Source organism: Cornus florida, unplaced genomic scaffold (genome assembly GCF_030987335.1).
Source record: "Cornus florida cultivar Cherokee Brave unplaced genomic scaffold, ASM3098733v1 CherokeeBrave_3.0.0_Hap2_Chr08, whole genome shotgun sequence".
Lineage (NCBI taxonomy): Eukaryota > Viridiplantae > Streptophyta > Magnoliopsida > Cornales > Cornaceae > Cornus > Cornus florida.
Genome location: NW_026775578.1, coordinates 23,884,081 through 23,911,421, shown reverse-complemented (window position 1 = coordinate 23,911,421; position 27,341 = coordinate 23,884,081). Strand labels below are relative to the sequence as shown.

General features: G+C 36.2%; 1 protein-coding gene and 1 pseudogene across 1 annotated transcript; both read right to left on the bottom strand.

Annotated features, from left to right (window-relative positions):
• Positions 1-1,043: 1,043 nt before the first annotated feature.
• On the bottom strand, positions 1,044-9,384 carry LOC132268514 (7-deoxyloganetic acid glucosyltransferase-like; annotated as a pseudogene).
• A 16,621-nt stretch (positions 9,385-26,005) lies between these two features.
• LOC132270863 (18.1 kDa class I heat shock protein-like) lies at positions 26,006-26,696 on the bottom strand. The gene has a single exon (XM_059772071.1). It carries the CDS (start codon positions 26,624-26,626, stop codon positions 26,135-26,137), a length of 492 nt encoding a protein of 163 aa, XP_059628054.1. The 5' UTR covers positions 26,627-26,696; the 3' UTR covers positions 26,006-26,134.
• Positions 26,697-27,341: the final 645 nt, after the last annotated feature.

Sequence of the window (27,341 nt, the reverse complement as noted above, 5' to 3'; positions counted from 1 at the left end):
TGTGATTTTTTTCCAAAACACTCTAAAGCAAAAACACTGTTTCTGTTTTAGCCAAAAACAAAACGCTTAAAACAAAATGCATACCAAACAAGTTTTAAGTAAAAGTATTTTGTTTTAGTGATCTCTATCACAACGTATCACTATCTAATCAATTAGTCATACCACATCACTAATATAACCAGCAAAATAAAAAAATTTCTCCTATTTATGATCTTCTACAATTAAACGAGATTAATTATAAATGAATAATATAATATTCAAACTCATTTGTTAAGCCTACAGTGAAACATTAAGATCATTGATGGGCAAGCATGCAAGCTCGATATACGTTTCAGATGGTACCAACTATTGCCCATCAATACCAATGTGATTTTAATGGTCTTTTAAATAAATATATCATGCATTTTTGTCATGCAATAATGCTCTGTTTATTTTGGGATAAAATATTTTATGTAGAATTTTTTTTTTTCAGGTAAAATATATTTTTTAATTTTATTTTTCAGTGTTAGATAAAAGTTTCGGTCGAAGTTAAGGTCGAGTCTCCTAGGCTGGACGTGTAAAATAACTTGCCAAAAATTGATGAGTAAGGTATTTTTTTTAAATTTTAATAATTTTTTTCTTCGTAAATATTTTACGACAACTAAATACCAAAAAATAAAAAAATAATTTTAAAAAAATAAATGTGAAGAGAGGAAAAGTGCATAAAAATGCATATATTAAGAGAGAGAGAGGGAGAGTTAAATTCTATCCATGGCAGGTTTTATTAGTTTTTAGAATCTATCATGGTGCCTAAATCTATTTTTCTAAAACCATCTACGGCTTAGTGAGACTGATACATGTTAAAAAACTAAAAAGTTCCTACTTTTTAAATGTCATTTGGATCTCACTCTAGTATTTTTCACAGTGAAATAAGATTCTAATGAAGGATATTTATTTATATATTAATTTTTAATAATTGTTTTTTCCACTACTAAATCCACTTTTTAATTTTTTATTTTGTTCCTAGTTGGCTCGTTTCAAAATTGACCCATCACTCAAATACTTTTAGAAGATAAGTGATACTCCTTCAGAAAAAAAGAATTTTGGAAGATAATGAATTTTTTTTTATCGAATGTTAATAGAAAGGACAAAAAAATAAAATAAAATAAAATAACATAAAATAAAAGGTGTGGATATCCTTCAGAAATGATTTGAAAGATCCAAAATAAAGAAACAGTGGTATTTGCGAGCAACAACATAGACAAACATAGACAATCAATATATGTTGATTCGGAGTTTAATTTAAATCCAATATAGCAACAGGTACATAAGAAATGTATTGAATTCATTTTTTTTTTAAATAATAAAATCATATTGCAATTTTTTTTTTTTGGCTGGCACCGGAACTCACTTGGACAGAGCCTTTTCAGGACTCACCTCAGACTACAAACTGGGGATGCTGTCGACGACCCCACACCTTTCAGTCGAGGGTTATAATGATGATGCATAAGTTCGAACCTGGGACACGAGCGTTCTCGGTTGTTCCTTACCAACTCGGTCAAAAACCAATTTATGAAGTCAATTCAGGTTATTGTAAGATGTCCCACCTTCGCTCACAGCTTGTTCTGCCAATTTGGCCATTTGATTAGACCGTTGATCAAACTCATCCTTTCTCTCCTCCATCAGATCTTTGACCATCTTCTCAACTATGACCCTATCACAAGTATCTTTCCTATCCAAACCAACCTTCTAAACCTCACTCACAAACCTACTATTAATCGTCTGATCCGCAAATCATGGGCTTTCCAGCAACTATACCCTCTAAAGTGGAGTTCCATCCACTATGGGTCAAAAACCCAAAAACTGCTGGGTGGCCCAACACTTCTAATTGTGGGGCCCAACCCACCATGTACCCTCTTTCTCCCGCCCTCTTCTAATTCCACCGGAATCTGATGCGCCCCATCTTTTCCGGTGATGGAGTCCGGACGCATGACCCACAAGAACCGCTGCCCACTATTCACCAGACCATACCAGAACTCCAATAGCTCATCCCTTGTCATGATCGTGATGCTCCCGAAGCTCACGTAGATCACAGTGTAAGATTATTTATTTAATTGTGACCCACATGATTTAGACATGTGACATATTACTTGGTGGGTAAGTAAATAGATATCAATTAATATTATTTATTTATGGTCAACTTATAATTACCTTTTTGGTAATTACTTATTAGAGAAGTGTTTTCCTTTCTTATTTCTTACTTTAATGGAAAGTGGAATTATGTTACTAATAGGAAAACTGGTCCTCTCTCTGCCTTTATAAAAGTGCATATACTCCATCAATTATGGACAATTAATGATACAATACGTAAAAGTTTTATGTGTACAAAAGGCCAAGAAAGAAAAACCAGTTTTTACCTTTGCCTGTTGATCAGAGTTGCAGATTAGTTCGTGGTTAAAGGATCTAGAAGTTAGATTTAATCTCAACAAGAATTGATATCGTGAATCAAGGTATTTATATCTAACTAGTATTTATCTATGCATTATAGATATGTGAAAATCATGAAGTTCTAAGATTATGGGATTTATGTTTATTTGTGATGAATGGTTTAACACGAATAATTATAGTTTACATGTGGTATCAGAGCTAACGGTTTAGGAACTCATTATTTTTCATTAAAGTTGCATAAATAATATGTATACATTTAAAATTAAATGATTGTACAATCCATTCTTTTAGAATCGTATGTTTAGATCAGTCTGTGTGGTTTTTGGGTTTGGGTACCTCAATTTCTGAGCCAAAATTGAATTATGAAAGTTGATTACTAATACATAGTTTACATATATGTAATAGTACAAACGTATGCATAATATGTGTAAGACAAACAACTTCAATGCTTTAGGTTACTAATTTTCGTGCATGACTAATAAAGAACATTGACTTAAAATAATAATAATAATAATAATAATAATAATAATAATAATAATAATAGCATTTGTCTTGCTATTATTTTATAAAAACAGTCAGTTGTGAAAGGATTATAAAGACTCATTATTATTATTATTTAAAAATTAATAAATACATAAAATTTGTGTATTTATTTATTTTGTTAAAGAGGTTTAAATTATTGTTATAAGTATTTGTCCAATGATTTGAAGATTCTGACTTTAATTTAAAATAAATTAAAATTAAAGTTATTGAATACATAAAATATATGTATTGATTTATTTATTTTAGGAATTTGAATTTCTAGAATAATTTGTGAGTTTAGAAATTTAATCTAATAAATTAGACATGTAAATAACTTATTGTTTCGTACCCAAACATACATACATATTGTAGAATCAATTTTAAATTGATTCAATTATGATCTTTAAGTCCGAAAATAAAATAATATATTTTATGATGTATATAAAATAAAAAGATATTTTCTATGAAATTTCGGACTATTAAGTTTTTGAGATCGAAGTTGCTTAAACTTTAATCGACAATTATGAGTATGTGTGTATAATGTTAAATGGGTAAATTAATAATTAATTAATTACTAGTTAATTTAATATTCATATTATGTGTGGGTTAGTAACTACCAAAGTGGCCTAACCATAATGGTCGATGAATATTAATTTTAGTAGTAAATATAACTTAATGATGAATTAATTACTGTCTAATTTAATATTCATATTATGTGAAGATTGGTAGCTACCAAAGTGGCCCAATCATAATGATTGATGAATATTAATTTTTGTAATAGACATAATTAATCATAAATTAGTTACTATCTAATTTAATATTCATATATGTAAAGGATGGTAGCTACCAAAGTGGCCTAACCATAATAGTTGATGAATATTAATTTTAGTAGTAAACATAATTGTAATATTTCATGAATTATGATGTTTATAATTTTTGTGATATTCATGAATATTGATTTTATTTAATTATGAGAAATAATTCCTCAAAGGGAATTGATTTTCAAGTAATTAAATAAAAATTAAAGGGTTGTACGTATTTTTTTTTAATTAGGTAAATATAGGATATCCAAAAGTAACTTATTTATTTAATTAAATAATGCATCACCAATAAAGGTATACATATAAATACATGTAAGCATCATTATTAGTATTTTATAGTTGCCACCCAAAGGGGTACTATAGTTATACATTGTATTTATATTTTTAAGTTATACATACGTGTTGTTAACTCAAAGTATTATTGTTGTTAAGATTTTATCTTATTATATTTGTTTTATTACATCCCTTAATGCACATGCTACATCTGTTCTGATTCTCAATATGACTAACTTCTCATAATGAAATGAGTAAGTTGAGTTCAAAATTTAGATGTGTTAAATCTTAATTTAACATTTTAAATTGAGAAACTTACTGTTATTACTGATAAAAACAGTGAGGAAGAAAAGATTCTCCATAAAGTTTGGGAGAGATCGAACAGATTAAGCATTATGGTTATGTGAATAATTGTTCCTCATAGTGATAGTGCTAAGGAATATTTGATTATAAGAATGTTTTCGTGTTGTAAATAAATATCTAAAACGAAAATTATTAATTAATATAACTACTATGGATTTTTTGTTGTACTCGTACCATGTATAATCGTATTTTTAGATGACTAATGTTACTGTAAAATTGAGAACCTTATGAATGATTGTGAATGGGAATTTTCTTATTCAATTTATTCTCAATTTCTTGTCTATTCAGTATGGGTCATTTCGAATTAACACTATTAAGACAAGTGGAAAGTGATTTAATTGACCATTATGTTAATTTATGAGAAGACAAAACTCAAGTACCAAGGTAATCATTATGTTCATCTGACGACTCAAGAAGTTAGAAAGAAATTTGGGAATAAGTCAGAAAAGGCAATAAGTAAACAACACCCAAAATTAAAAGATTTAGGTCAATCTACTAAAAGAAAGTAATGTAATAATGAAAAAGTGTCATTAATGTATTGAACACTTTTTGAAAGATTACATGACATATAAAGAATGATTCGAAAAAGAAAAGTACGCTTTTGGCTTTTGTATATTGTGAATTACTTGTTGAAATTCTTTGTAATACATGATAGGTTGACTTAAGTACTAATATTTATGTTTCTAATAGATGCAAGAATTTTTTATGGCCTAAACCACAAATTCAAATAAGAATTTCTTATTTATGATAATTGGGAAAAAGTTTTGTTGAAACCATTGTAACACTATGTTTAATGTTAGACAATGGATTTTATTTAAATTGTTTTAAAATTTTTATGTTTATTCAATTTTCCATAATTTAATTTTATTTCAAAAACTTTATGTTAATGGTTTTTCATTTAAATTTGGTAATGATATTTATTTAAGAAATTATAATTTGTGAGTTATGGCATTATTGTTGATGATTTCTGTAAATTCAAATTTGATGGTTTATTTATTAAAATACTTTTGATCTTGTATCATAATGTTAGAATTAAGCGTAACTCAATTAATAGAAAATTTATCTTTGGCATAAAAGACTAGGTCAATATCTAGTGAAATGTTAGGAAAATTAGTAAAGGATGTGATTCTTCTGAATCTAAACTTTACTGATTTTGATGTGTGTGTAAATTGTATTAAGGATAGACAAATTAAACGCACAAAGAAATGAGCCACAATAAGTACATAGCTTCTTGAAATTATTTGTAGACCTTCTGATGTTCCATCTTTTGGAGGAGAAAAGTATTTTATAGCCTTTATAGTTAATTTTTCATGTTATGAATATATCTATTTGTTGTATGAAAAATCTCAAGCAGTGGGTACTCTTGAAGTAATATAAATGAGGTTGAAAAATAACTAGATAGAAAGTGAAAATCATAAGGTCATATAGAGGTGGTGAATATTATGTAAAGTATGATGAAACAGGTTAATACTCTAACCGTTTGTTAAACTCCTTGAAATGTATGCCATTTGTGTTCAATACACTTTGTTATATATGCCACAGCAGAAGCGTGTAACTGTAAGGCGTAATCGTACTCTTATGGAATTGGTTAGGAGTACGTTAAATAATTCCTCATTACCCATAATGTTGTGGATATTAAGTAATCTAAAGGGTACAAGTTTTACTATCCGAAACATAGTACGATAATTATTGAAACCGGTAATGTTAGATTCATTAAGAATGGTGAAATCAGTGGGAGTGATAAAAATAAGAATTTGATCATTTCAGAAGTTAGGGTACAAATATCTTTATCCATAACTTATAAGGAAATAATTGTTCCTTCAGTTGTTGAACCGTATAATAACGAAGAATAATTAAATGATCAACAACTCTATAATGAGATTGTCACCAATGAATAGATTGCAGAAAAATCATAAGGAATAACATTAAGACGATCTCAAAGAGAAAGAAGATCTGTTATTCCAGATGACTATGTGATATATCTGCAAGAATCTGATTTTGATATATAGTAAGATATATACGGATCCGGTTACATATTCACAAGCCATTAACAGTAATGATTTTACTAAATGGATTAGTGTCATGAATGAAGAGATTATAAAGAAATCTTCTCTCTAGTATTTAAAAAGGAATCTTTTAAAATATCATGGCATTAGTAGCTTATTATGATTTAGAGTTATATCAAATGGATGTTAATACAATTTTTATGAATAGGAGTTTATAAGAGGAAGTTCATATGAAACAACTTGAAGACTTCATATTAGAGGGTAAAGAATTCATGGTCCGTAAACTTAAGATGTCAATATATGGATTTAAACAAACTTCCTAACAATGGTATATTAAGTTTAATGATACCATTATTTCTTTTGGTTTTAAGAAAAACACTGTTGATCAGTGTATATACTAGAAGGTTAGTGAGAGTGAGTTTATATTTCTGATTCTATATATTGATGATATTTTATTTGTTAGTAGTGATCTTAGTTTATTATATGAAACTAAAAGTTATCTCTAAGAACTTTGAAATGAAATATATGGATGAAGCATCCTATGTGATAGGAATAGAAATATTTCATTATAGATCACATTGATTTGTTTTTAGAATTGTCTCATAAAGCATATATTAAAAGAGTTCTAGAAGATTTGGTTGGAGGAACAATATTATGAAAAAGTATAAAGTAATTTATGATTACTTTGTCTATTATGAAATTTTAATTTGTAACATGCTTTGAGGCTATAATTTATGGTTGCAGAATTTATTTCAGGACTTGGAGTTATGGGTACCGTTTTCAGATTGCTGAAAATTTATGCTGCAATTGTTGATCTTCTTGTATGAAAAATGATAGGTATTCTAAAGTTGAAATACTTTATCATTAAAGAAGATATTTAGAAACAACAAATGTCTATTGAAATTATAAATACACAATTTATGATTGCAATCCATTAATGAATGGACTACTATCCAAGACATTTATGGAACATGTTGAAAAAATGGGTCTTAAATGTAGTCAATGATGATTATTTTTTAATTGTGGATTGCTTAAATAGTGCTTATATATATTTGACATTTTGCGCCGATTAAATGTGTTTCTGATATTTCCTATTAATTAATGTACATGTACGTATTGCTTTAATAAGTGGTAATAGGAATAGTCTTGGAAAAGACATTATTGTTAGATCATTATTGAGACTTCTCATTTATAGACTATGTTGAATAGATTACTAGTGTTGTGGTACATAGAAAGGACTGTGTCATTTAAGGATATATAACCGCCATGACTCGCATTGGTAATTTATTTATCATGATATTTATGATGACCAATTTAATAAGTTAATCTGATTTATGGTGCACAATAATGACTATTTTACTAAACCACTACAGAAGTTATCATATGTGCCAAGTGGGAGAGTGTAAGATTATTTATTTAATTGTGACCCACATGATTTGGACATGTGACATATTACTTGGTGGGTAAGTAAATAGATATCAATTAATATTATTTATTTATGGTCAACTTATAATTACCTTTTTGGTAATTACTTATTAGAGAAGTGTTTTCCTTTCTTATTTCTTACTTTGATATAAAGTAGAATTATGTTACTAATAGGAAAACTGGTCCTCTCTCTGCCTTTATAAAAGTGTATATACTCCATCAATTATGGACAATTAATGATACAATACGTAAAAGTTTTATGTGTACAAAAGGCCAAGAGAGAGAAACCAGTTTCTACCTTTGCCTGTTGATCAGAGTTGCAGATTAGTTCGTGATTAAAGGATCTAGAAGTTAGATTTAATCTCAACAAGAATTGATATCGTGAATCAAGGTATTTATATCTAACTAGTATTTATTTATGCATTATAGATATGTGAAAATCATGAAGTTCTAAGATTATGGGATTTATGTTTATTTGTGATGAATGGTTTAACACGAATAATTATAGTTTACACACAGATTTGGCCGGCTGTGAATCGAGCCACGTCATGCAGCTACTGTCTTCTTCCCAGAAACTGCCGGAGGAATTCGACGTTGAGGATGATGAATTGGCCGATACGAGTCGGGGTTTGAGGTGGGCGTAGAGTGGTCCGATGGAGAAGAGATTTGGACAGTGATTACGGATTTCATTGAGACTGGGTCCTTCTAGATCTTCAAAGGAGTTGAGAATTAGGGCTCGAGCTCTAGTGGTTCGTCTGGTCTCAATACTGATGGTCTAGAAACCAGGGTCATCCACTTCGTCCGCACGGCAAAACGCCGGCAGATCTCGTCGCCATAGAATACCCTCCATTCCCGGAATACTCTTCACTGGCAAGTCCATTGCTTCTCTCCTTTTATACGTCTGAAAGTCAATGCCCGTTCCTAAACAGATAGTATATATTACTACTATCTCAGCACAGTGATAAAAAGAATTTTCTCGGGAACCAAACACTAATGAAACATACCTTTGAGGGGAACTTCCCCAGCTGCAATGAAATTGGGAATACAAAAATTGGCCCAAAAGGAGCAAGCTTCTACCGTACGAAAATAGATGAACGGAATTTCCATTTCGTCGCAAACCTCAGCGGGCAGGTCAACGGGCGGCGGTGGCCGGAGGAGCTGAGGCAGTCGATGGAAACCAACAAGTCCTTGAAGAGTGATTTTTCGACGACCTTGAGAGACATCATGATCTCCCTAGTTCGAACGCCGGAGCGTGGGTGGTCGTCGGGAAGGATTGATGGGCGGGGAAAAATAAACTTATCTTGACCTAAGGATAGAACCAACCAAGCGTTAACCAGCTGCTAGATCTTTTTGATGATTAATGCAGGATAAGATTTCGATGGGATAGTGACAAATCTTATAAAAAAATTTGAAGAGCACAATACTGGATATTAAATTATTAATTACTAAATCCACCATTTTCTAAGAACAAACCCTAGATTTGATTAAAAAAAAAAAAAAACAGAGCATTCAAATTTCAAACTACACAAATGCATTTGCAAATGAATTTTTTTTTTCCATGCCATTGAATCATGAAACCCTAGATAAAGTACTTGAGATCCTAGATTAAAGTATGCAACTATTAATACATATATATATATATATATATATATATATATATATATATATATATATTTGAAAGATAGATTTAAATCATTTAATATGCACAATTTCATATACAAATTCATATATATATAAACCTATATAGATGCATGTACAATTTAAATTTGAGCACATAGTAAGGGCTCACTCAAGTGGGTAAATCATGGGATTTAGGTTCTTGTTTAGCCTTCAACATCATCCTCTATACTGGTGTTTCATTCCACCCAAATACCCAATAAAGAGTCTGGGCTGAGCGTGTATATGGAAATATCATGATGGATAAGTTTCCAGGCGATCTGTGTTCCGTTTCTTGCTTCCAGAATCTGTGTTTGCCTTGAATGGTTAGGTACTTGGGTCTTCTTCACTTCTTTTAGGATTAGTTTTGGTTTGCTGGGCTAGTGGGCTGGGCCATTTACCATGGATTAGGCAACTTAGGTTAAGCTACAGTTGATAGAAAGTAGTAGTAGTAATTTTTTTTTTTTTTAGGACCTGGGCTGCAGCCCAAGTTAGCCCACAAGGGCTCCGCCCCTGCCTCCAGTGACTAACTTGATCATCGGAGGGCTCTTAGCAGGCACCACACCGGTGCCATCAAGGTTCATCGATCTTTTCCTCTTTTCCTTGTAGGTAAACAGTGTCATATCGGACCGTGTGAATTTCACCCTCAATAAGCATGGTGATGTGGAAGCCGGAGAGGCAGAGAAGCTCGACGAGCTTGAGCATGGAGTTTCCGTAACCCTACATCGGCATAGGGAAGATGAGCACGTGAGGAGGGAGTGAGCTGCTTGGTTATCCATTTGCCCTTAATTTATGGCTTTGGAAAGTGAAATGCGGCTACCGGAGAGTGTTAAGTGCTAACAGAGCGTTTTCAATTTCCAACCACAACGACTATATACGACTATTTCTGAGAAACTTCTAGGCAAATGGTTTATATAATTACTTTATATAGAGTGTTGTCTTTACCGTTGGATTATTTGAATATTAATATAATGATCGGTCTGATTTAGATTGATCATATTCTGTTTGTATTGACGAAAGTGCCCTCACAATACAGCTCATTGCTGACCTCATCATCGAACAGGTAAATAATTGCAAGGAGAACTTGTAAATTTTTTCAGTTTTTTTTAATTTTATATTTTTAAATGTTTAATGGTCATTGGCTGAGGACCACGAGTCACCTAAAAATTTCTGGATAAAACAAACAAAAATCATTGAAAATTGAGTATACATGGAGCTTGTTTATTACAATCAATAATACAAATTAACAGGATTGATATCTAAATAAAAAAAAAAAAAAGTGATGGAAAATGAATAAGTATTTAAATATAGAATGTGATGGAGAATAAATAATTGTCTTTACAATGAGTTTCTCTGAAAATTACTCCAAAGTTTTTTTTGCCCCCAATGCATGAGTACCTTTTTTTGTACTTCCATCCATTGGCTTAGCTCTCAAGGGTAAGGCTCTGAGCTTGGGCCTACCTTGGTTGAGTAGTGTGACTTTATTGGGTATATAGGTTATGTGAGGCACCCTGGCTCGACTTTTTAAATTTCGAGGCACTATGGATGTACAAAGGGCCTATAGGCATGGTAAAAATAAAAAAATAAAAAAAGTGTATAATAATGAAAGGAGGTACCATAATTAATGGACAATTTTGATTTTATAGAAATATTTATATTTAGAAGAAAATTGATCGAATCATCATGATTGGTGGAGGATTTTGCTCCACAATTATATAGAAATATTTATATATTTCAACACTTCATCAAGTTGGAACATGAATATCATGAATGTCCAACTTGCTAAAGAAACGCCTTGAAATATGATGAAAAGGTGTCCGAAACAAAATTAGAAAATTGACCAGATCTTGCTGGGAAAATAACCAGATCTTGCCGAGAAAATAACCAGATCTTGCTGTAGAAAATAAACTGGAACTCGCTGGGAAAAATGGTCGGAACAACGCCGGAACTAAGCCGGGAAATGATAGTAATACCAATACTCCCCCTCAAATTCTAGATTAGATTACAAACATCTAGGTTCTGATACCATGTTAAAATTTGGATGCTGAAATAAGAAATGTAAATAGGAAAAGGGAAGAGAGAAAGATGGAGAACATATACATATACATGGTTTGGCACTAAAGCTTACATCCATGGACCAAGAGTCACTAAAGGCTACATTTTTGTTATTCAGATCTGTTTATTGGTTTAGTACAAAAAGCTTATATATAGGCATGGTAAAGATAAGAAAATAAGGAATGTTTATAATGGACAAAGAGCCACTAAGGGCTATATTTTGGTCTACGTATTGGACCAAAAGAAGGCCACACGTAAGAGGATGTATTAAATTATTTATATATTTAAGTACTACCATCTCTAACAGTTTTAACTTTTGGAGTAGATGGTTATTAACACGACTTATATGGATCTCGAGCAAGTGTTAAGGTGTGCCACATGTGTGGAGGGAAAAAATCCCCCCCTTCAGTAAGAATCGTCCACATCATCACACTACAAATTGATATTAGATACAGCAAGGGCCCTATCGGTATCAAGCCCAAATTGGGAGAACCCAATTCGGAACAAGCCCAGGCAAAGTCTTGCTTCCATATAGACTGCTGACCCAGGCCATACGGCCCATTTACTAAGCCTAGATGCATACAATCTCATTCAAGCCCAGTGGAAGCGTCAACGGCCCGGGGAGCCAAGGTTGAACTCCAAGCCCATTCACTGAGTCATTTGGATCAGCCCACATGCAACCCAATCTCAATTAAAGGTAGACCAGTCTTACTAGACAAAGGATTCAGCAAAGAAAGCAAGTTCTGTGCAAGGAAAATTTTGCAGGAAAAGAATTGTAAAAAGGAAAGGATTATAATTGTAAAGAATGTCATATATGGAATGGATTGGAGGACAAGCCATGCGAGTCCTACTATAATTCCACCACATTGTTTCTTATAAATAGAGGCCTAGACCTCCAATAAAGGCATCGAGCATTATACACTTGTCTCTGAGTATTATATTTGGTTGTTCTGAGCGAGTTGTATTTTTTCTTTTTATTTATTTTAATAGAGAGAAATTTTGCACCTACACTTTGGCGCCTTCTATGGGAAGCATATAGAAATATACTCCTACTTTCGTTTCAAATTGTTTTTGTTTCCACGATCTAGAATGTCGAACGGAGAGTCAACGGCGGCTGATCAGCAGATGGAGTTGATGCAAAAGATGCAAGAAGAGTTCTTGTACCAATTCGAAACACTTCGTTAGGCGAATGAAGCCAGCGTTGCCCAGATTGCATTGCTTCAATAGCAAAACGACACCCTTCAAACGGCTATGGCTCAGTTGACACCTCAACCATCACCAGTTGATGTGGCTGCGCCTCCTCCCAACCAAAATGAGCCTCGGGTCAATAAGGTTCGGCTTAATGAAGTTCGGCCCAGTGAAGTTCAGTAAGAGCAGAGGACAAGGTCCGAGGCAGTAGCTTCAGACAATCTTCCTCATCGCACACAGGACAAATAGGCCAAGTCCAGCCGTAAGCTTACAGTATGGTCTAATGGTGTTCCAGATGGTGTGGGAGTAGAGGAGGCCTTTGACGAGAAGAGACTCCTGAGAGTTCAAACGCCAGCCGAGATGGCCAGGGAACATAAGAATTCTCTCGTGAAGACCCCATTCACTGACGATGTGTACCTTGTTGACAGACCTCAGAAATTCACTATGCCTTCCTTTACCCAGTTTGATGGTACGGGAAATCCTTCTCGACACCTAGATTACTACGCACAAAAGATGGCTTTAGACGATCACAATAACCCTTGGATGTGCAAAGTTTTCCCTACCAGTCTAACAAGGGCTGCGCTGGAGTGGTTCAGGAATAGGCCACACAAATCTATTCCAGACTACGAAACTCTGTGCACTATGTTCCTAGCACAGTATTGCAGTAATAAGAAGCAAAAGAAGAGTATTGCTAGTCTTTTCACTATAAAGGAAAAGAAAGGCGAAACATTACAGGATTTCTTGTCCAGATTTAACATGGAGGCTTCGGAAATAGCAGATTGCCATCCTACTACCGCAATAGAAACGTTCAAACTTACAATGATTCAGGAAACCAAGTTCCATATATCCCTGGTTAAATATTCCCCTCCGGATATGCAGACTCTCAATGCTAGGGCACAGATCTATATCCTGCTTGAAGAGAATGTGGCCCACCGAGCGCAACATGCCACCCTTGTCATAGTGGAAAATAAGCCCCAAGAAAAGGTTTCAAACTCAAAAAGCCGAAAAAGCCAGCACATTTCAACACCAGCCATTCAAATACTCGAGAAAAGGCAAAGGACAGAGGAAAAGTTCACACCTCTTTGCACAACCTTGGCTCGGCTATTCCAGGAGAATAAGATGAAGTTTGCAGCCCCTCAGCCAATAAGGCAACCTTTGGAACAGAGAGACAAGAACAAGCATTGCGCCTACCATAGAGATTACAGGCATACAACTAATGATTGCAAATCCCTTAGGCGGCAGTGGAAAACATGATAATGAGAGGTGAATTGGCAAACTACCTTATAACAAAGGAGTACGTGAAGCCCCGGGAGGTCAATCTTTGGAAAGTCGAAGGTAGTTAAGTGAAGGTCATCTATGCAATACATGGAAGATCGGAGGACGATCAAGAGTTAGAAGAGGTATATAGATCCTGATTGAGGATAACCTATAAGCTAAGGAGGTTATCCTCAATAAACGCTATCGCTTCGGGAAGCGTCAACATTGGGTTCGGCAATAGAGATCTATCCAGAGTTCAACTCCCCCACGAGGATCCGTTGGATATCAGTCTCTTGGTGGCAAATTGCATGATTAATAGGGTTTTGATAGACCCAGGTAGCAGTGCCAACATCATCACAAAGGCGGTTTTTGAGCAACTGGAGATTCCGTCATCGTCAATTCTACCCACCTTGATAGGGTTTGATGGCACAAAGGTGGACCCCCTTGGGGTAATTGACCTATCTGTGACAGCAGCAAAGAGGACACTGAAGGAAAACTTTGTTCTAACGGAGATCCACCCTTCCTACAATCTTATTATGGGAAGAGGTTGGATCCACCGAATGAACGGGGTTCCATCTACCCTTCATCAAGTGATGTGATGCTTGTCTTCGAACAGTAAAGAGGTTATTGATCTTAAGGAAGATCAAGTCACTGCTAAAGAATGCTATATGTTGACATAGAATGAAGCAAAGAAAGTAACAAAACAGTCCCAACCAATCGCACCTCCTGGGAGCATGTCCAAATAGTAATTACAGAATCCTCTGCCCAGGTATTTGAAAGCAAAGGATGAGGCCGAAGCTGAAAAACCTACCGAGGAGTCTCTGAAGGCTGTCAAAGTAATCCTCGGTGATCCTCAGAAAGTCACCTACATAGGTTCTTCCCCCACAGCCGAAGAAAAGAAAGCATTAATTGATGTCATTCGACGGAACACAGATGCATTTGCTTGGGAGCATTCAGACATGGTAGGAATCAATCTTTCAATCTCATGCCATAACCTGAAGGTGGATCCAGCTTTCAAACCAATCAAGCAAAGGCACAGAAGGTTCACTCCTGAGCGTAACCGAATTATAGCTGAAGAGGTAAGCAAATTGCTTCAGGCGGGCTTCATCCGAGAGGTGCACTACCCACAATGGCTCTCTAACGTGGTGGTAGTTCAGAAGAAGAATGAAAAATGAAAGGTGTGCATAGATTTTACCAACCTCAACACAGCCTACCCTAAAGACAGTTTTCCATTACCCAAAATAGATCAGATAGTTGATACTACCACTGGTTTTGAAAGGCTCACATTTAATGCATACTCTGGCTATAACCAAATCCCTATGAATCCAGAAGATGAAGAGAAAACTGCCTTCATAACAGAGAAGGGCACCTACAGTTATAGAGTTATACCCTTCGAACTCAAGAATGCCAGTGCAACTTACCAGCGCCTTGTTAACAAAATCTTCGACGAGATGTTGGGAAAGATAGTCAAGGCCTATATCGACGACATGGTGGTCAAAAGTGTGAAGAATGAGGAACTTCCGAAGCACCTCCAAGAGGTTTTTAACACTTTGAGAAGGTATGATATGAAGCTAAAACTTTCGAAGTGCTCATTTGCGGTTTCTTCAGGACAGTTCTTCGGCCATATTGTAAACAAAAGGGGAATTGAAATGAGTCCGGATCAGGCCCAGGCCCTTATACAAAATAAAGAACCAAAAACCTGCATGGAAATACAGGTTTTGACTGGCCGAATCGCTACTCTTAGTCGATTTATCTCTCGATTATTAGATAAGTGCAAACCATTCTTTGATATGGGGACCTCAACAGTAGGCTGCTCTCAATCAACTGAAGTGCTATATGGCTGAACCCCCAATTCTGTCAGCTCCGAAGCCTGGTGAAACTCTTATTATGTACTTAGCCATCTCCAGCATAGCCACGAGTGCAGTGTTGATTAGAGAAGAAAGGAAGAATCAGTATCCAGTCTTCTACACCAGTAAGACAATGACAGATGCAGAAACATGATATAGCAAAGCAGAGAAAATTATACTAGCATTGGTGTTTGCAAATAGAAAGCTTCGACATTACTTTAAGTTGCATAGCATTAAAGTTCTTACCAACTACCCCATGCGAGTCATTCTTTCCAAGCCAGATTTCTCCGGAAGAATAACTAAATGGGCAATTGAACTCAATTCCTTTGATATATCCTATGAACCAAAGGTGTCATATAAAGGACAAGCACTAGCTAATTTCCTCTTAGAATATAAGGATAAGCCCGAAGAACCAGGTCCTTCTGAGCCACAATAGGAGCTTCGGATGGATGGTTCCTCAAACCTGATTAGTGTCGGGGCCGAAGTCGTTATCACAACCCCTGAAGGCACCAAGCTACAATAATCAATCTGTCTGACTTTTCCTGCCACTAAGAATGAGGCAGAATATGAGGCCTTGCTCGCAGGACTTCTGTTAGCAAGCCAGCTTCAGGTAAGGTGTCTAAAAGTTTTTAGTGATTCTCAACTTATTGTGAATCAGGTAACAGGCCACTATCAACCCAAGGAAGATAGAATAAAAGCCTACAGCAAGGCTGTGGAGAGTGCCTCACGAGGGTTCAATCAAATCGAATTCCATCAGGTATCTCGTGAGGAGAATTCCGAAGCAGATCAATTGGCTGCAGTAGCATCTTTTTTAGATGAAGATTTGGTCCGGATCATACCAATTGACATCCTGGACGAACCAAGTATAAGCCGTTGGCAGGAGATAATGATAATCCCAGATGTTCCACGCGAACCATGCTGGATGGATCCATTAGAAGCTTACCTTAAGGAGAGGACTCTTCCGAACTAAAAGGCCGAGGCACGAAAACTCAGGCTCACTGCAGCCAAATATGCTATCATCAATAATCAATTATATTGGAAGTCATTCTCAGGTCCTTACCTAAAGTGTTTAAGTCCCACTGAGGCCCGCACGATTCTAAAATAGATTCATGACGAGGATTATGGCAACCACTCTGGAGGCAGATCCTTGGCGTATAAGGTCCTAACTCAAGGTTATTTTTGGCCTTACTTGGCTTGGAATACTGAAGAGTATGCCAGAAGATGTGACAAGTGCCAGTGACATGGTCCAATGAAACATCAAACCAAAGATTTGCACGCAATGTCGAATCCATGGCCATTCGCTCAATGGGGGATTGATATGGTCGGTCTTTTACCCAAAACTATGGAGAAAAAGAAATGCATGTTGCTAGCCACGGATTACTTCACTAAATGGGTTGAAGCCGAAGCTTACTCAAGCGTGACTCATGAACAAGTGAAGAGTTTTCTATGGAACAACATAATCTGCCGATTTGGGGTACCGAAGGTTATCATGATGGACAATAGCCCGAACTTGGATAACTGAAGCACAAGAAAGTTCTTCGTCGAGTATTGGATTAGGCAAAAGCTAGCTGCAGTTAGCCAACCTTAGGGAAATGGGCAGGCTGAAATAACTAACCGAATCATTTTCAGCTGCTTGAAGAAAAAGTTGGAAAAGCTAAAATCAAAATGGTACGAGAATCTACCTTAGGTGCTTTAGGCATATCAAACCACCCTACAAAGGCCAACGGGAGAAAGCCCTTTTGTCATGGCCTATGGGTCTGAGGCTGTCATCCCCACGGAATCAGCAGTTCCAACTCTTTAAACCTACTTGGTGCTTAAAGGTAACAATGATCAACAGCTTGAACACATCCTCGATCTCTTGGAAGAGAAAAGGGATACCACAACAATTAGGCTCACTTCGTACCAACAACAGTTGTGTAACAGTTACAACAAGCGAGTTAGGTTCAGACGTTTTGTGGAAGGAGATTGGGTGTTGAAGCAGGAAACAACCTATGTAAAAAAGTTACAACCCAATTGGATTAGACCTTACAGAGTCACAGAAGTAGTAGGGAAAGGAGCTTATCGATTGGCGGAAGTTGATGGGCGTCCAATTTCACGTTCATGGAATACAATACACTTGAAAAGGTACTATCATTAAATAATATGGTTTATTTACTTTTCTTTTACAGACAGCATACGTCTATTTTCTATCCAAATATGGCTATTTCTAAGCCCATATAATAAAAGTTTCTTGAGTTATACACATATTTACTCCTTTTACTTTAGTAATATGGGGTATTACTTGTTGCTATTTTCTTTATCGTCATAGGGGGCAATACATGTACCCTACTGTTGATATTACAACAAAAACATGTACCCTACTGTTGATATTACGACCAAAAAAAAAAAAAGAAATTACCAAGAAAGATATTACCACAAAATAAACAAAACAAAGCTATATAATTTTTTGGCTTTTTGGTGATACTTACAAGTCCTTTTTTCATGAAAACTACTTTAAAGTGAATGTACGTTGCAACGAATGCCCATTGAACATTCAAGCTCTACTTAAATCATGGACCCAAAGGCGCTTTACAGTTTTTCTCTCGTTTTTGGACACAAACCGCAAATACGTGTAGCTCAGAGCACTTATCTACTGTGGTCCCACATCGGGAAAAAACTACTTCTATACGTTCCTTTATATAGGGAAATATTAAAGTATTTGGGTGCATTGCAAAGAGGGCCCGTTGGTAATAGTAACGGCCCAGCCCAAATGGTGTTCAAAGCCCTAGTACCAACGGGCATTCTTTGCAATAATTTTTGTTCTTTCCAAACAAACCAAGTTTTTGGCCCATATTAAATTCCTTGTCCCACATCGAATAGGAATACAAGAGGTATATAGAAAATATAGAGTTAGCATACCACATTCGGTTGCCACGAAGAGAGTCTCTGTGGAAAGAAGTCTCCCAAACACATGTATGGGGGACTCCTCAGTTACAGTTACTTTCTTTCTTGGCCTCATGTCATTTTTGAATCTTCGACCAACTTTGCATGCTTGGTAAGTTTTCCAGACCAGGTCTCGGACCTCAAGAATCTAGCACAATACAGTTCCTCTCAGGCTCATTACCAAGGAACACAACGCCCGGACCTCAAGAGTCCAGCACAATACAATTCATCTCAGGCTCATAGCCGAGGAATATATCACTTCAGACCTCAAGAGTTCGACACAATACAGTTCCTCTCAGGCTCATAACCGAGGAATATATCACTTCGGACCTCAAGAGTTCGACACAATACAGTTCCTCTCAGGCTCATAGCCGATGAACACAATGCCTCGGACCTCAAGAGTCCGGCATACAGCAGTTCCTCCCAGGCTCATAGCCGAGGAACACATTGCTTCGGATCTCAAGAGTCTAACATAACACAGTTCCTCTCAGGTTCATTGCCGAGGAACACAATGCTCGGACCTCAAGAGTTCGGCATATAATAGTTCCTCCCAGGCTCATAGCCGAGGAACACATCGTTTCGAACCTCAAGAGTCCGGTACAGTACAGTTCTTCCCAAGCTCGTGACTAAGGAACATATCGTTTCGGATAACATGAGTCCAGTGCAATATAATTTCTCTCAGGCTCCTAGCCAAAGAGTATACCACTCGGACGATTTAAGTCCGAGGCTACGCCAGTAAGGTATAAGACCAACTGGGGGCAAAAATTCTTTATGGCAACACACCCACAGATCCTTTTTTATAACTCGTGGAAAGTTTTGTCCCACATCGAAATAATACAAAGAAAACAAGTATTGATATATCTATGTCATATAAATCAGTGGCAAGAAGGGTTCCCTTGATGGTTAGAATACTAGACGGAGAAACCATCCTCAGATATTAATTAAACAGTCAAAGGGATTCCCTTCTTATCATCTTTCCTATTTTTGCTCTGGACCACAAAAGGTACGAAGTTTTCAGTCAATGAGCCTTTTTCCTTGAGGATAGGAGCACATTATTACAATATAGTAGTGTAAAAACCAAAAGCATTCACAAGTATGAAAGAGACTTCAGAATAAATGCAGTCACTGCATTTCAAGAATAAAAATATATAGTTTCTACATTCATTCTTTCAAAACAAGGAAAAAAAAAAAGAGTTACACAACTCTACTTCCTTTTTAGATCAAATGGAGTAGAGTCAAAGGCATCCACTACATTCAGACTTGTGGATAAAGGAGCTGGCAAGTCAGAAGATGGAGGAGCTGACAAGCTTGAAGCTGGATGACCCTCTGGATAAGCCTTCACCATTTCAGCAAAGAGCACCTCAGCTTCTTAAGCTTTTGGACCCTCGGCATAAGGGAAGGACACTTCTATGTCAACGTCAAAGGCTTCCGGATCCTTTGCTTTGTCACCAGAATCCTGGTTGAAGCTGAACCTAAAAGCCTTTGCACTGCATAAACGCACAATAGTGGAGTAACGTCCTTGCATTTGCCTCCCAGCAGTAATGCAAGTACCAATGGCATCATTCAAGCGCTGGACTTTAGCTTCCAGAGTCTCCACCTTCGCCTTAGAAGCTTCCAGGCGATTCTTATAAACATCCCTCGCATCAGAAGCGATCTTCGCATTCATAGCAAAGTGCGAAACCTTCTTCTCAGCATTGCCCAGGTCTCTTTCCAGTTTCTTAATGGAAAGAGACTGAGCTTCAGCAGTGGCACACAGTGCCATAGTCTGGTACAGACTCTACATAATCAACAATGACAATATCAGTAAATATACGGTGAAAAAAAATCTAAAGAATTAAGCAAGTGAAGGGAAAAGAATAAACCTTTATAACATCAACTGGGGCAGATAGTAATAGCTGATCCAACCCCAGATTCCCAATAATCCCTTCATCATTGGGTAGCCACATCCCTCGAGCAATCGCCAAGGCAGCAAAGGGGTCAGAGACTATTAAATCCCCGGAGTGAAGGATTGACTTATCAGCCCTTTGAGAAGACATGCCTCTAAGGTTCCCTAGATTTGGCTTGAACATAAGCCCGGACTTCCTCCTATGGGTCAGTTTCCCCAGCCTTCTTCCCCTTGCTTTTGGGGATTTTTTGCCTTTGCTGCTGGAAGGAGGGTTCGATCTTGTCTTCTTAAAAGGAGGTTCATCTACCTCCTTCTCATGCTCAGTCGACCTAATGACTAGCAGAGGTTACTCTTCAGCAGCTTTCTTTTTTCGAGCTTCAGCTCTCTATTTTTCTTCCTCAGTCAGGGGGAAGCTGTCAAAGGATGGAAGTGCCAAATCCATAAGGTCTGTAGCTGCGGCACTGGAAAAAATTTCTTAAAGGTTGGATGAAATGAGTAACTCCTTAACAGAAGGGGGCTCGCTCCAAACTTGTGCTTCGAGAAAGCAAGTCTTTTCTTAGCTACGGAAGAGGGGAATGTAACTGAAAGAAGACCAAGAAATTCATAAGTATAACGAAATAATAAAACTTGACAAGGGAAACAACCAGAGCACTTTTCATAGAATGAGGGAAGATATTCTATACCTAGCTTTCCAAATTTGCGAGGAATGGGGAGGGTATTCAATTTATCCACAGACCAATTCCCCTTCACAATTATATCCTCTCTTTCCACTTCTTCTCGGAGGAAAGGAGGTCCATACATATCCTTTGCTGAAGAGGGAAGTGAAGTAGAAACAGCCAAGCTCTGTCCCATGCTTGGCGATGGTATAGGTAATGAGTAAACCAGCAAGAGTCAAGTCAAGACTCTTAGCCTTCGACGAACTAGAAGTGCCGAGACCACTCGAAAAAAGTTAGGGTTTACTTGGAGAGGGGCAAGTCCTAACTTATTGAAGACTAGATGATAGAAAGGGTGAAGAGGGAACCTAAGAGCGTTAAGGTGCCCAACTGATAGAAACAATTCATTGCCCCTACGCCTTCGCAGGAACTAAAGTCAGCCCCTTCTGGGTATTCGATAATGTCTACCCCATCATGATTCTCAAAATCCTCTATTACAGACTCAATAGAGAACTTGATATGCCGAACAGACAAAATCAATTCTCTTTCCTCTTTAGTAAACACACAATCTGACCCAGAAGTGGATACTTCAGCTTGTGAAGGGGAGGCATCCATTTGAACAACTAAATCATTTGTGAATTTAACGAGGTCAGAAACCCTAGGGGGAAGGATCCTAATGAGACTGGGAGAAGAAGAAGGTGTGGAATCCGAATCTACAAGGTTTATATGGTCGTGAGTGGATGAGGAGCTCATGATATGAAAGAAATTAGACAAATGAATGAGGAACTAACCTGAGATCACGCTGAAGCAATAAGCACAGTGAACGTCGCAGCGTCAGGAATGAACTATGAAGAGGTCTTTTAGTCATAATGGCAATAGACACACCTTGAACTCCCTTTTATAGAATTGGCAACCGTGTAACTTCAATTCCCTTTTAATTAGGAGCTGTAGTCCAATTAAAGAGGGAATTGGGGGCAAAGTGTGGAGGGAAAAAATCCCGCCTCCAGTAAGAATCGTCCACGTCATTACACTACAAATTGATATTAGATACAGTAAGGGCCCGATCGGTATCAAGCCCAAATTGGGAGAACCCAATTCGGAACAAGCCCAGGCAAAGTCTTGCTTCCATATAGACTGCTGACCCAGGCCATACGGCCCATTTACTAAGCCCAGATGCATACAATCTCATTCAAGCCCAGTGGAAGTGTCAACAGCTTAGGGAGCCAAGGTTGAACTCCAAGCCCATTCACCGAGTCATTTGGATCAGCCCACACGCAGCCCAATCTCAATTAAAGGTAGACCAGTCCTACTAGATAAATGATTCAGCAAAGAAAGCAAGTTATGTGCAAGGAAAGTTTTGCAGGGAAAGAATTGTAAAAATGAAAGGATTATAATTGTAATGAATATCATTTATGGAATGGATTGGAGGACAAGCCATGTAAGTCCTACCATAATTCCACCACCTTGTTTCTTATAAATAGAGGCCTAGACCTCCAATAAAGGCATCGAGCATTATACACTTGTCTCTTAATATTATATTTGCTCGTTCTGAGTGAGTTGTATTTTTTCTTTTAATTTATTTTAATAGAGAGAAAATTTGCACCTACAATATGGAACCGTGAGATACATCCCTTACATTTATTCCAACCCTCCTAGCAAATTTTAAGGTTTGCCACGTTGGAACCGTGGGATACATCCCCTACAATATCTTTATTAGGTAGATATACCTAAATTTTTAAAGTGGATCACATTATTGGCATCGGATTGTAATTTTTAATTTTGTGTTTTTTTATCTCTCGTGCACATTTTCTGGTACAACAGTCCTGTTCTGCTACTATTAAAAAATGTCTAACCGCGACTACTAAATTAGAAGAATACAAACACAATATGCGTTTCACTTTGTAATTCCAGATATCATACATATTTGTTACTCCCTCCGTCTCAAAATACATGTTCTATATTTGTGAATCACAAATATCAATGTGGACATGTATTTTGGGACGGAGGGAGTATAAGTTATAACATATTGACATGATTGTTATATATTTATAACCAATTGTTGTTTCCACAAATAAATTGCAATGGAAATGCTACCAACTTTAATTATATGGCAATAGCTAATGGGCTTATAAGCAAGCTTACAGTAATTATTATTATTATTTTTTACTCATATTAGTGAAATGTAGCTAACAAGTAGAAGAATTGTAATTTTTACCCTAGGCCTTGTGACTTAGTGGTACTCTTTTATCTTTTAAAGTAAAAGGTTGAGGATTCAAGTTTTCAAAGGATAAAAAGTGGGACTTAGATTCTCTAAGTTAAAGATTCTATAAGTTATCGTAAGTTGAATTCCTTATAAAATGACACGTAATATTAAAAACCTATTTACTATTGGTGTTAAACCACGTTTACTAATTTAAAGAAACTTTGAAAACTGCACCGTTTTGAAATAAGGAAAATTTACAAAAGTTTAAAAATTGTACCGTTTTGAATTAAGAAAAATTCACCATACTCTAACAACGTTTAACATTGTTATCTCTCCCTTATCTTTTCCAAAAAAAGATTCTCCCTCTCTCTCCTCTTTATTCTGAATGCATAGTTCAATGTTCTGATTCATATTTTGAATAACCTGTTAATGTACCGTCTATATATGCATCAAGTGAAGGGTAAGTAGGAGAATTACAGTTGTTGTTGGAGCTGCTTGTTCAATTGTTATTGGGAAAATGATTGGGGTTTTTGAATAACCTGTTAATGTACAGTCTATATATAATGAGTTTTTATTCTTGTTGGTTTGATTGATGTGGGTTGTATTTGATCAAATTGCATCTTACATGTCTACTAGACTAATCCCACTCAATCCAATAATTCAAGATAAAGCCATTTTCATTATGTCATTGTAAAATGATAACAAACTCCAAAATATAACTGCATTATGGGTTGGAATTATCTGCAAAACATCCTCTACACTTTAGTTTAAATATTAGAAATAAGCACATTACAAGATTTAAATCTTTTTTCATCAAAAAAAAAAAAAAAAAAATCTTAATACAATATGTAGAATGATGACAATACAAATGCATGATATATTGATCTATACTGCTAGTGATATTAACCATGCATATAGTTGACTTTAACGGATCCATTACCTTTTTATTGTATTTCCCAAATCAAAAAATAAAATGATAAAAAAATCTAAAATCTAAAAATTTCGTGCAAACAAACCTTTGGAACCGGAGTTGTGTGAGTACCAACTAAGAAAAAAAATCTAAAATTTGTTACTATTTAAAAGAGAAACAGAAACGTGACTAGTTTCAGATATGAATAAAGAGGAGAGAGAAGGATGATATTTTTTTGAAAAAGATAAGGGAGAGATAACGATGTTAAACATCTAGCATGACGAATTTTCCTTAATTCAAAACGGTACAGTTTTTAAACTTTGATAAATTTTCCTTATTCGAATGGGTGCAGTTTTCCAAGTTTCTTTAGAGTAATTGACGTGGTTTAACACCAGCAGTAAATAAGTTTTTAATGTTACGTGTCATTTTATAGGGAATTCAACTTAGGCTAATTGAATGGAAAACTAGCCGACTAACTTAGAGAATCTTTAACTTAGAGGATCCAAATTCTAAAAAGGGTGAGTGTATGAGTGTGTTCAAGAAAATTTTAGAGGCTCTAAAAATCTTTCTAACATGCTATCTTGGATCTCACTCCAGACTAACATGATCAATCATTATTTGACACATCCAAAAAAATAATAATAATAAAAAATAAAAAATAAAAATAAAAATGTTATCTTGGATCTCACTCCAGACTAATATGATCAATCATTATTTGACACATCGAAAAAATATTAAAAAATAAAATTGACACATTTATTTGCATATCCCTGATAAGGATGAGATATGATAATTTTCATATTAGTGTCAAGTAAAAAAAAAAAAATGAGTTGATCTTGTTACAATGGCATCCAAGCTTATGTGAATGTAAAATTTTGATAATATGGATTTGAGTTTATTTATTATTTATGTATTTATTTTTGACAAAAATGCAAGATATTTCATTAATATAATTGGGAGAGCCTAAAACTTGAGCAGATAAGTCTCCAATCATACACATTTGAATGCAAAAGGAATCTAAAAACCAAAGCAGATAAGTCTCCAATCTTACAACTTTGAATGCAAAAGGAATATAAAAACCAAAAAGGTTTTCAAGTTTACTCCTAAGAGCCCACCCTGCTAAATGGTGACTCGGTGAGCAACAATATTAGCTTCACGGAGATAACCTAAAAACTTTGATTCCCAGCTAAACAAACCTGAATATCTGCAAACGCCATCATACCCAGCTTTCGCCACCACTTCAACATCCCGTGGAAGATGACTCTATCAAAATTTCATTATGAAACCATGAGGATTGCCTTTCTAAAAACCAGTTGATTGAAACCCTAACTCTAAACCTAACTCTGTTCTTCAAGTTGTTACTATAGAGAACAGAATTTCGATTGAAAAAACAAATAATCAACTTATAATTTTCAGTTTTAAGTCAATTAAAACCGCCAAATTAGACTTGAATTAAGGAGTTTAGAATCAAATTAACTATGGATTTGGTAGACATTTTGGATTTCAATTCAATGTCTCATAGAGTGACTTTCACCCCCAATCGATTTCTCAACCTCACTAATCCACTATTTCGTAGCTACATAATCACAAACTAAAGTTGAAAACAGAGTTCACTTCCTAATTATATTCAAGCCATAAGCATATACAGATTCAGATATTCCAACCCATTGATTTACACACCAAACCCTAACAAACATACGCCCACTCCAACTGACCATAAATCAACCAGAAATTTCAACGGACTTCACATCGGTCTTCTTGGCCTCCACTTTCGGAACCGTCACGGTGAGCACACCGTTCTCCATCGCCGCCTTCACCTGATCGACTTTGGCGTTCTCCGGCAGCCTGAACCGCCGCATGAACCGGCCGCTGCTCCGCTCCACGCGGTGCCAGGTGTCGCCCTTCTCCTCCTGCTCGCGGTTCCTCTCGCCGCTGATGTGGAGGATCTTGTCGTCCTCCACCTCCACCTTCACCTCCTCCTCCTTCAGCCCCGGCACATCCGCCTTGAACACGTGAGCCGTCGGAGTCTCCTTCCAGTCGATGTTCGCGTGAGCAAACGACGCCGTCTCAGAGGGGAAGTTGGAGCTGAACCGATCGGAAATTGACCGGGAATTATTGTCGAATGGCCATCCCTGGAAGGGATCCCAGACCTCGAGAGAAAATGGATCGTACACGTTCGATCGGCGGCCGAAAATGTGTGGAATCAGCGACATTTTGGAGCGTTTGGAGACTGAGAAAGTGAGTGATTCGCAAAGAAAATGTAACGAATATCAGAGGAAAGTTGTACCGAATCTGTGAACGATAAGTGGTTATATAGGGTAATAAGGTATCAAGGTGATATATCTCGATAGTTCTAGAGACTTCTCACTCACGCCACTTGAATAAATGACGGTTAATTGCTGAAGAGGACGGTATGTTCTAGAATTTATTTACCAGAAACATCCCTAAGCTTCTAGAATTATTCAGTTAGTACCACTACTTTTAGATTTTGTATCAATCATCTACTCTCTTGACTTTTGTGTTATGGTAGAACAAATGGGGAAAAAAACTTAATCCCATTGATTGAATTGAACTAGAATTCATTCAAACTTAATCCTACCTCATTGACGAAGAAAAAGAATCGATGCTACATAAGCGATTAGATGATCTTTCTGTCGTTTTCATTAGGTGCTGAACAAGTAGAAGCATCGAGATGAATAAAATAGCCATGTATTGGCTCTTGAACTATTACCATTCTTTCCCTATTGAGGCGTGCCCCGGCAGTTTCGCAGCCTTTGTTCTGGCCATAAAATCTCCCAATTTTAAAGATCTCCTGAATTCTAAACAAGAGGAGTTCTTGATACTAATTCAATTCAATTCAATTCAAAATGCATTATTGAAAATTCAATTAGATGCGGGCACAAGGACTTTCTAAGTAAAACATTTTTA

Coding starts and splice junctions, on each gene's coding strand:
- LOC132270863 (XM_059772071.1), bottom strand. CDS start 26,626: ATGTCGCTGATTCCACACATTTTCGGCCGCCGATCGAACGTGTACGAT.